The sequence below is a fragment of the Dendrobium catenatum genome, unplaced genomic scaffold (genome assembly GCF_001605985.2).
Source record: "Dendrobium catenatum unplaced genomic scaffold, ASM160598v2 fragScaff_scaffold_1557, whole genome shotgun sequence".
Classification (NCBI taxonomy): Eukaryota; Viridiplantae; Streptophyta; class Magnoliopsida; order Asparagales; family Orchidaceae; genus Dendrobium; species Dendrobium catenatum.
The window spans coordinates 6,652,244-6,663,810 of NW_021320019.1; the positions used below are offsets into that span (position 1 = coordinate 6,652,244).

General features: G+C 33.3%; 1 protein-coding gene across 1 annotated transcript; it reads left to right on the top strand.

Moving 5' to 3' along the window:
* The first annotated feature begins 2,700 nt into the window (after positions 1-2,700).
* LOC110102728 (exportin-4) lies at positions 2,701-10,770 on the top strand. Its single transcript, XM_028700581.1, has 4 exons — positions 2,701-2,985; positions 9,444-9,531; positions 10,382-10,490; positions 10,572-10,770. The coding sequence occupies exons 1-4, from the start codon at positions 2,899-2,901 to the stop codon at positions 10,753-10,755; spliced, it is 468 nt and encodes a 155-aa protein (XP_028556414.1). The 5' UTR covers positions 2,701-2,898; the 3' UTR covers positions 10,756-10,770.
* The last annotated feature ends 797 nt before the right edge of the window (positions 10,771-11,567 follow it).

Below are 11,567 nucleotides of genomic sequence, written 5' to 3' on the forward strand. Positions count from 1 at the left end.
AAATTCCTAGGGTTGCAAAAGCTTCTGCTATTTCTCTTATTCCTAAAAGTTGTCATGCTTCACTAATTACTAATTATAGGCCTATTTCTTCATGCAATATTTTTTATAGAATTGTGGATAAAATCTTGACCAATCATATGCAATATATTATGCCTTATTGTTATTCATCCTAGTTAGGTTGGGTTTATTAAAAAAAGTATTTATTGTGATAATATTTTACTAGCTTATGAACTATTAAGGGACTTTAATTATATGGCTAAAGATACATATTTTTGTGCAAAGCTTGATGTTTTATATGGCCTTTGATACAATTTCTAGAGATCTTATTTTATATAGGATGACTTATAAAGGTTTTCCTAACCTCTTCGTTTCTTGGATTAAGGGTTGTATTGAGGAAACTTTTTTCTATGTTTCTTTTAATGGTACTTTAGATGATTTTTTCAGTTCATCCTCAGGTCTTCGACAAGGACGTCCCCTTTCTCCATATTTATTTTGCATTGTTATGAACACCTTATCTGATTTGCTAGATGATAAGTTCTTTGTTGTTCATTTTGAGGGTATGGAGGTTGGTGACAAATATATTTCTCACCTACTTTATGCATATGATATCCTAGTTTTGGTAAAACCTCTATGCTTAATGCTGAGAGGTTAAAGTAAATATAGAAGCATTTTTTTATTTATTTTGGTCTTTTTGTTTATCACAATAAAAGTTTGGCTATCTTCTCCAACGGTGCTCATGAAGCTGATATTATTTATCATTTTTTGAATATATCAATTTCTCATAACACTTTGAAATATCTTGGTTTACCTATTTTACTAAAAGGCTTACTTTTTCTGATTTTCAACCATTGCTAAATTGAATAACTGATTTGCTACATGGGTGCAAAGCTAAGATCTTATCTTTTGCTGGTAGACTACAATTTCCCAAGTTTTCTATTCGTAATACTATGTTTTATTGGATTAGGGTCTTATTCTTCTTAAATATTGTGGCAAGTTTATTAGGAAGGTTTGTTCTAATTTTTTGTTTCATGTTGCTGCTAATAATTTGATTGCTCGGAAAGATGTTTGTCGACCCAAGAGGTTTGGGGGTCCTGGTATTCCTGATCTTAATTCTTTAAACTATGCTTTTAGTTGTTCTCTTATATGATGTATTTTAAATGATCATTATATGCTAGCTAGTTGGGTTAAGCACAAGTTTATTTCTCTTTGGAAGCCTCGCCCTCCTAACACCTAAGGCTTCTGCTTTTTGGAAATATATTAAAAACAAGATCTCTTTCATTATTCATCCTAATAGCTCTATTTCCTTCTATTAGGACCCTTGGTGTGGGGGTATAACTTTAAATTAGATGATGTATTCTAATTGTTGCTCTTCTCTTCATTCTACCTCGATTGGTAATTTGATAACAATTGGTTGCTGAAATTTGCTAGATATTTTGCTTCTTTGGTTTCATAAGCAGTCTCTTCCATTTTTATTTCTATTTCTTATCAATCTGATTCTTGTACCACTTGGGGTGATGTGCTTTTCCTACCTTTTAAGATTTTTCATGCCGCTTTTTATGATGGTTTAACACAAATAAAATGATGCTATTTTATCTGGCATAAAAAATTTGCTTTGCATTTTTTGTGTTATGCTTGGATGGTACAGTTAAAAGGGTTAAAAATGACAGATATTATTTCTAAAAGAATTTAAATGTTCCACTCACATGTGTTTTATGTGCTAAAGCTGAGGAGGATCATAATCACTTATTTTTTTAGTGTGATTTTTTTATTCTTCATTATTTCTAATTTGGTGCCATGATTAAATTCCTTTATTCTTAGGCTAACTCTTCTTTAAGTGTTAGATTTTAATTGTGTATGAACTTTGGAAAAGGATGCAAGAAGTTTATTTATTTATTTATTACTTGTTACTCTTTATATTTCATATGGAAAGAAATGAACAACAGAAAATTTACTGGAAACATTAACTGTGCAATAACTGTTGGTAGGCTAATTAAGAAGATTGTCTGGCTAAAATTTCATCATAGAGATCTTATCATGTTAGTAAGCACTTGGTTAAGTGAGGATTGTATTTGGTGTTGCTTGGCTAGAGTGGGTTCTCAACTGGAGTATTTTTCTTTTGTTGTTGTTTTTTTTTTTTTTTTGATATGTTTGTTGGATCTATGCTGTGTTGGCCTTTTTAGTTTGTTTCATATTGAAGTTTGTGCTATTTTTATGGATTGGCTACTAGGGAGAAGGGATTATGATGAATGTGTCTCATTCGATTGTCCCTTGGAAGGTTGACCCGACAACCAGTTTTCATATTTGGATGGTTGTTTCTAGCAACCAAGGGCATGGTGCTTCTACTATAGTTCTTATCTCTTAGATGGTTGGCTCGACTGCCATTAGTGATATGGATGGCTATTTTCAGCAATTCAAGGGATTTTGCTCGCTTATGTGATATTATCTGATACCTAGTATGGATATTGACCTTTATGAGTTCCTTATATTTTGGGGTTCTTAGTTTTTCTATTTTTAGTTATTGATGTTTTTTACTTTTTAAGCTTTTTGCTTAAGATCTTTTTAAAAGAATCTATTTTTTTTTTTTACCTTTTTACTGTAATTTTGCATTAATTAATGAAAATGGGACATAATTGCTTTTAATTTGTCTACAAAATAAATAAATTCTCAACCATATTTTTCAATAAAAAAGCAGCTGGATTTTATCAATTTGCTAAAAATAAAGAACCGGTGAGAATTGCCGGAATTGCCGGTGATATTTCGGGTGCCCTCATTGCATTGTCCATTCTCCGGCGACTCCCTTCACACCTTCAAAATCTCAGTCCTGTCAGTGAAGAGTTTATTCTTCCCATTCGTCCGCACGTAAAATTCCAAGCCTTCGAAAACCTTATTAACAGAGAGATGAGCGGGTTACCTGGAGATCCGGTGGATGTATTGGAGCTCGAGGCCACCATGCACGCCGTAGAGCATGCTTGCTCTTTGATCAGGGTATATTTTCTTAACCTTTTTTACTTTCTCTTAGTTTCTTTACCGGGATGATATCTATATTTGCTGATCTTTTTTTTTTTTTTGGTTTTAGTTGTTTTTTTTTGTTTATAGGATTTGTGGATGGTTTATGATTTGAATCAAACCATGGAATTTGTGTTATGTTTGATGTTATGCTTATTATTTCATTTACTGATTCTCAGGAATCTGGATGTTTTCTTTGTATTTGTTCTGCTCGCATTGCATCGTTTTTATTATTTTAGCAAAGCACGCAGCCTTATTCCAGTTGTTTTTCCTTTTTTTTTTTGGAAATAAAGACCCATACGATTGGTGAGACCTGTTTGGTTGCAAGATTTAGCTAGTATTTAGGCTAAATTTGCCAAACAGTTTTGTGAGCCACATAATTTTACTATTTTCGTAGATATCTTTTTTCTTTCATTTTAGATTAAATCTCAGATTTAGGTTCTGTTTGGCTGTAAGTAGGATTTAACACAACAGGTTTTAGCAAATTCTATTAATCTGAATTTACTAAATCCCGAGGGTGTTAAATCCTGAAAAATTGTTTGGCATAACAGACCTGCTGAATCCTGTCAAACTGTTTGGTAATGCAATTCAGGATTTAAACTGGCTAATTCAAATAAGATTTACGCATAAGAAATTATAATGAAGTAAGAATAGTTCGTACAAATACACCTAATCATCAAATCAAAATAAAGCTACATGGCAGCAAGAGCATCATATCCGATAAGATGAAAAGACAATTAATTATCAATATTTTACTTTTTTTGGCAGTTTAAACATAGCGTGCACCTCAAACTGATCAACGTTTTTGAGTCATTGCATGGGAGTGGATTAATACATTAACAAATTACTGCCAGAATTTGAAATTAATTTTTTTGCCTAATAAAATAAAAATCTTCTGCCTGCTTCTCACCAGTTGGTGATGATAACATGCCTCACTGCATCACCTTTAATTATCTTTCCAACTATTGAGTGCATGTTAGGGCCTTCATCATTGAATTGTACCTTACCAAAATCATTGTAATGCTGTTTTATAATTTGAGTCATATTGAAATATTGATCGTGCCTTTGGTGGTGGCTAATGAAGTTGTGCAACAATGCACAAGCAAGAACAATATGTGCCTAAATCATTGAAGGAATTTGTATGTGATTTAAAGCTTGGAATCTACCTTTCCAAATGCTAAACGTTCTTTCCATTATATTGCGTAGTTGTGTGTGATGATGATTGTACAACTTTTATTTGATTGAGTACTTGTGAGCCATGACAATCACTCAAATGATATCAACATCTTCTGAATGGTGCCATTAGTTTATTGGTGTTAGCGTAGCTAAAATCAACCAAGTAATATGTACCACTTGGCACTCTAAACTCCCCTCATCCATAGGTCGCAACAACTTGATATAAGCCGCAAACCCCATTCAACCAAATATGACATAGATGTATTGCCGATCAAATGAGGCCATTGCACTAACATTTTGAAAAGTCAATTCTTTTCAATTGCAGTATTTTGCAATTATTTGTTAAAAACTGCATGGATGTGGGTACTATCTATAGCTCCAATTGCATTTTGGAAGTTGGATGGAATTGTGGGTTCAATCTTATGAATGGATGATAGTCGGCTTTCACGGATGGCAAATTAATGAACTCCCCAACTAAAGAAACTATCAATTATATCACCAAATTGAAGTATCAACTCACTATTTCAAGGGAGTGCTAGAAAATTTCATGATTTTGTTTGTAGCTATGTGCATGTACAACCCCTTTAAGGAAAATATCTAATTGTTCATTTGCTATTATATGCCTCATGTCACTTAACAAGCTGAGACTAACTAATAACTCCTTTTGTTGCAAGAATGTTTATGCTGGAAGCCTAAAATAGTTATAGAACCACAATGGATTCCTTGAAATTACATCATCTACAAGCTATTGGCTAGTTTATAAGACCTATTGAACACATGCCTTTGCATGCGTAGCTCCTCATCCGACGTATTACTATCCTTAGACAAAATTAATTTACCAATAGCTTTATTACGATCTAAGTGCTCATCAACCTTGTTGGAAATTTCATTGGAAAGTTTACCACAGATAATTAGCCATTACTAAGCAAGACAAAATTGAAATTTGATCATTAAAAGGAGAAATGCTTTTTACAATAACAAATGATTATATTAGCTTAATCTCAATAAATAACATAAGGAACAAACAGTTGTTGAACAAATACTGAAAAAATATACCACTAATCTTATTTAGTGATATACTTTTTTTAAGTATTATATATATATTAATTACGACAAACAAATTGGAGAAGCATAAAAGTGAGGATAGTGGCTGAGCATGTTTTCGATTTAGTTACGCAACAACACTTCATCCAGTGTTACCTATCTTGCATGAGAGCTTCATGGACAACATGTGTGTGGCTTTCATTGATATACTCTCCATTGTGCTTAGCTTCATAAAGCATTTAGACATTGTGTCTTGGCAATGTCCATCTATTCTCTCCCCAAACATCTTTGCATTTTTGTTATTTCAAACTAATAATTTGTTCAAGGTCTCCTTATTTGATTTTTCTGTTGTTGTACCATTAAGTCCTACCTACATCCTCACTAGATCTCTTGCTTCGACTCATGGGTACTATACCTGGCCGGGCCTCAATCTCCTCAGCTAGATATATATCAGCCTATGGCTCAGTGTCATACATATTGTTATCAAAACTCACCATATTTGTGGGCATGAAATCATCATCAATTGGTTCAATCTTGTCTAACTCTTGTTGGTTCCTAATATTTATTGTCCTCGTGTATCATGGTGACATTCCTAATATGATGTTGTTGCCTCAAATCTTCTTGAAAATATTATATTGGTGGAAATGATTTCTATGGAACCGTGCCAATTTTGGGGTATCCTAGAAAACAGGAAAAATTTGGATTAACGATTAACATAATTCATTCACATTCAATACCAATGCGACAATACCAAGTTATTACATTGTACCTGTATGATCTCATCACAATTTTCAACACTTACTATAGGTATGTGCATATCTTCATCCCATCCCCAACCACTTTGATATGAGTGTTGATGTATTTATTATTCGGAAGTCCTTTTTCTTGTTATTAAATCGTGTCATGATAACGGCTTCTGTGTAGTTCGTAGCTTCTTTTTTATTTAATGCATTCATAACCTGGACCATGATTTCCTCTTCAACAAGATATTTGAAATATTTCTGCATAGGTATTGCTCCATGAGTGGTGAGGCCTGCATGCCTTAAGGCACAGTGTTGGCCATTAGAAGAGAAACATAAAATTAAGTTAATTGTTGCAATGATGAGGATGCTCAGGTGAATGAGCAGTTTTATACTTAGAGATAGAATGTAAAATTAGTATATACGTGAGAAGGTTGGAGCAGCTATAGTGGCAGGTAAGATTAGAGAGAGTTCTGGATGATTTGGTCACATAAAACATCAACCTTCCAGTGACCCTGTTAAGAGAGTAATTATATTAGATCCTACCTATGTTAAGAACGATAGAGATATACCTAAAAAGAATTGGTTAGAAAGTGCTAAAAATGTCATTTTTTATTAGATTTAAATGAGAATTTGACTCTTAATATCATACAATGGAGAAAAATGTTTCTTGTAACCGATCCCACATAGTGGCATAAAGGCTTGTTGTTGTTATGGGTATTGCTCCATGAGTAACTCGACTAACACAACATTATATTGCTTAGGTCACGTCGGAGTTCTTCTTATGCACTTTGGTTTACTAGTATGGTGATCACTTCTTCATCATGACATGGTAGAGAGCTTGACCTGCCACATTGCAGAGCCTTTTCTTTCAAAAATCTTTTCATCCTCGCTGTGTAATAGATACTATTTATACCCAAAAACTTCTGCCAACAGGTTGCTTAATTAAATATTAGTGTGGTAATGTAAATATACCATTGCAATTCTCAGTTTTCCTACGTTGTTGGTCAATTTAACTACAATATATATAGTTGATTTTTAAGGACTTCTTATGACTGAAGTTGCCTAAATTGCCAAATGCATTGGGTTCACAATTTTTTTCATTGATTGTCCAAAAGACATCAGTGTTTGATTGCCATTATTTGATTTTCCCTTATCTTTCATTGTTTGCTTATGGTTGACTATTTTTTTTCCTAATGTGCAACGAAATTGTTAGCACTCGTAACATCCTCCGAGTTAGTTTTGTGCAAATTTGCCTAATTTTGAAACTATATTACGATTTAAATGTTTTTATGGTTGGACAATTCAAAATCTGAAATTTAATTTCAAATTTTTAATATTTGGAGAGAAGGGAAAAGTTTGAATTTGAATCTTTTTCAATTAAAGGAGGGAGGAAGGGTGGGCCAACTCCTTGATGGAGATTTAATTGTGTGATTAAGAGAGGTTACTTAGTTTGAAAATTTAAATTAGGAAAGGGGATTTAGAGTATCTCCTTTTTAAAATTTAAATTAATTTGAATGGTGGGGCCTTTCCTAATTTAACCCATCTATTTTATGAAAATAGTATCAAATTTTAAAGAATTTAAAATCTGATTTGAAAATTTCGATTTTAAATTCGGAGGGAAGCAAATTCAAAATCTCTGAAATTAATTTCAGCCAAAAGGGTGGAGCTAATTAAAGAACATTGGAGGAGATTCGGGGATTTAATTGAGTTTCCAATCTAAGTCAATTTAAACTAGGAAAGAGAATTTAATACAAATTATCTCTCCAATTTAAATTCAAATTTAAAAGGCCTTGATTGGAGGGACTTTCTTAATATAACTCATCCTATTTTAGAAAAGAAATTTCAAATTCCAATAGATTGGAATCTGAATTTGAAAATTCTTCCTAATTTAAAATGCGTTATTAATGTAAAGCTTCAATTTGGGGATTCTCATTTGGAGGGAAAGGGTTTTAGGGTTTGAGCTGATGACTAGGAAGAGGAGGGGTTTTGAACTGGTGGTTGGGAGGAGGAGAGGAGTGGTTTTGGGTATGGGGAGGGGGGGGGGAGGGGGGGAGTGACGAAGAAGATAAACCACGAGCTCGTACGCTTCTTGCGGATGATGAGTAATGCTGTTGCCCTCACCTAGGGACTTCAAACCATGAGCCCGGACGCTTCCTGTGCTTGTGGGTAGCACGTTTCCCTCACCTAGGGACTTCAACTCTCATAAGAACTCTCAAAACACTTAAGAACAAGAGTGCATAATTTTTTTCTTAATAATCATCCATCCCCTCAAAAGAAGAGGAGGGGGGCTATAAATAGCCAAAATATAATAATAAGACAAATGACTAAAGTGCCCCCTGGGATCACATATGCCTACTCTCTCAAGTGAGAGTAAAAATGCATAAAATAACTAAAATACAAATAATAACTCAAAATAAAATGGTACAATCATGGTCGTTTATCTGCGGCTCCTCTGATAAACTTTCACAGTCAGATGTCCTCATCAATTTTACTAATTAGAATTTATTCACATACATTAACATATAACATGTGGCAATACAAAATCATAGTTAGCATTTACAGAAGCCTTACATAGCCAACAAATTTGAAAGAAAGAATTAATTAGTAAGCTTTATCTTACAACAAAAAATTCTGTTATCTCAATATGATGGCAATATGTATTACTTGAATATTGACATATTGGGACTGAACCAACAATGTAAAAAAAATTGATGATGAATCCGCAGGAGTGGAGATTTTTCTTAGAATGGAAATGAATTGATCAATGAAAAAGTGGCAGCACTCGCTACAAATGTTTGATGTTACTGGCACGTGGCACTGCTATCTCATGTTACCGTTTTACGAATTTACAAATTGATATAGTAACTGTTTTTATTTAACCCCTGACCAAGATATATCTATTTATCACTCTTCTTTCCTGCTGTGCTCCAACAGATCCAGGTCTTACTACAGGATTGTTACATTGAGTTTGTTTGTCTGTGCTATCCATTTTCATGCCATCTTGTTTTTCTTTCAAGTTGACCTTAAGCAGGTGTTGCCTTTCTCTTAATGTACTTGCTCAAGCTTTGTATGAAAAAAACATGTTCTGCATATGGCTATAGATATATTAACTTATTTATTGGTATTTATATTATTTCTACACACTCTGGTCAGCATGATAGTAGTTGCTGTATTTTCATTTATAAAATATGTCCTTTTCCTCTCTAAAGGTGGCATTCCTCTCTAAAGGTGACATCTTTCTATTCTTGTGTGATTGTTACTTATTAGTACATCAACATGTAAGTTGTTATTTTATGATTTTGAAGAATGGTTGAGGATTATTTATAAGTTTTGTCTTATAATTAGCTTAGTTTAACAACTTTTGTTAATTCATTATTATTTTTATCTGATTTCTACTGCTAAATATATTTTTTTCCATTTTGATAGTACATTTCTGAGGTTGCCTATTTCTAATTTGTCTCATTGAGGTTACAGATGCATGCGAGTCCATTGGAAGCAGAGCAACTTCTTGTCTTCTTAAGTAAATCTCCAATGCCATACCAGTCATGCCGGTTTATTCTAGGTATGCTGATAGTTCAAATTAATGGGATATACATCATATTGCTTAATTTTTGTTGCTTTGTCCGCTCTAAGTAGGTTAAGCTTACAACGTTAGCTTATGCTGTTTAAATATGATTAAACATACAGAAATAACCGCCACTCAATAACTTTTTATGCAAATTGATCTTGTAGCCTTATGCTTTCTCATTTCTTTGGTAAGTTCCTTGTGGGTTTTTTTAGACAGAGCTTGCTTTCTCGTTTCACGAAAAAATTTCTGCCAGTCAGTATACCTTATAATTTTAATCTTAAGAAGAGCTAATTCAACCTTTATACCAATATTTCATGATGTGTTCAATTCTTTTTTAGGTGATTATCTCTCAAGCTATTTTTATTTTAAGTGAAACAGTTATTATCTTGTTTTTTTTTTGAATGATTGTAACTCCATTTGCGATTGGTCTATTATGGCTAAGGCCTTAGTTTTATGACTGAACTCTTCAAATATTTGGCTTTACTTCAAACATGTTTTTTGCCCTATTATCACTCTTTGCTTATCTTCTGTGAGCTAACCTTCTGTTCTATGTGCTTTTGCCAAAAAGGGGAAGAAAAGTATAAAAACAAAGAACAAACTATTTGTCATTGAGTGATACTTCTGTTGCATAGGCTTATCATTACTATTAGCTCTCTTCTCCTCCATCTCGTGTTTATGAAAGCTGTATCTTTTTTGTTTTTTTAAATCTTCTATGTCTTCTATTTCGGCAAAATGCCCGTACTCTTGAGCACATTAGTACAATCATAGTGCTTATCCTAAATAAATGAGATGGGGCTGCTCATCGTATTAACAATCTAATACAACACACTTGTTAACTTTTCAGAAAATTCTCAGATGCCGAATGCACGGTTTCAGGCTGCTTCTGCAATTGGAGATGCTTCTATGAGGGAATGGGGAGTTCTTACGGATGAGAACAAAAGAAATTTAATATTGTGGGGTTTCCATTTTATTCAACATCAGATGATCATCGGTGCTTCTGATTATCTTTAATTTCAATCCTTTTGTTGTTGTAGATATTGCCTCCATTATGCAACAAAACATGCTAGTGCGACTGATGCATATGTACAAGTGAAAGTTTCAGCTGTTGCTGCTCAGCTACTGAAACGAGGCTGGTATGTTTTTGGAAATTATTTGTGGTTCATTTCAAGTGCTATTTATTTCGTGTTGTGTTCTTATTACGATTGGATCAGTTTTTAATTTATTTAACAAAAGATAGCACCCATTATTTTGAATCTTTGACTTTTTCTAAAGGAAAAACTTATACACTAAATTGAGATGCCCCTTTATTGAAAAGATTAGGATTTAACGATCACTGTACATAATAGAAGTAACTATTTGGTAGGACTGACACTCGTTGGAGTTTCATGTGTTTTAACTCATTCTTTTGTTCTCAATTGAAGGTGCATGGCTTCTTCAATATTGGATACTTCTATTGAGGCAGTGTTTATCTTTCAGACATTGGTCAGATGAAATATCTAGCAGTGGTATCAAGTGTATCTTAACTTAGCATAAAATTAAGTGTTGTAGAGATTAGGATGCTTAGGTGGATGAGTGGCTTTACTCTTAGAGACAGAATGCGAAATGAGTAAATACGTGAAAATGTTGGATTGGGGTAGCTCTAGTGGCATATAAGATTAGAGAGAGTCGCCTTAAGATGGTTTGGTCACAAAATGTTGGCTTTTCGATGACCTGGTTAGGAGAGTAGATGCATTAGATTTGACCTATGTTAAGAAAAACTGAGGTAGACCTAAAAAACTTGGTTAGAAGGTATTAGAAGTGATCTTTTTTTTATTAGATTTGAATGAGAATTTGACTCTTAACAGGACAAAATGGATAAAAAGGATTCATGTAGCCAACCCTAAGTAGTGGGATAAATGTTTGATGTTGTTGTTGTAGTATTGAGTCATGCATACATATATAGTTATATGCATGCATATTTTGATTCTCACAAACACACACACACATATACACATATATATAAGGGTGTAATTGAGTTATCTATCTCTTGC

Bases quoted from the DNA above. Each gene is read 5' to 3' on its own strand.
- LOC110102728 (XM_028700581.1), top strand. From the start codon at position 2,899: ATGAGCGGGTTACCTGGAGATCCGGTGGATGTATTGGAGCTCGAGGCC. The intron at 2,986-9,443 runs GTATATTTTCTT...TTGAGGTTACAG, and splicing joins ATGCTTGCTCTTTGATCAGG to ATGCATGCGAGTCCATTGGA. The intron at 10,491-10,571 runs GTGGGGTTTCCA...TTGTTGTTGTAG, and splicing joins AACAAAAGAAATTTAATATT to ATATTGCCTCCATTATGCAA.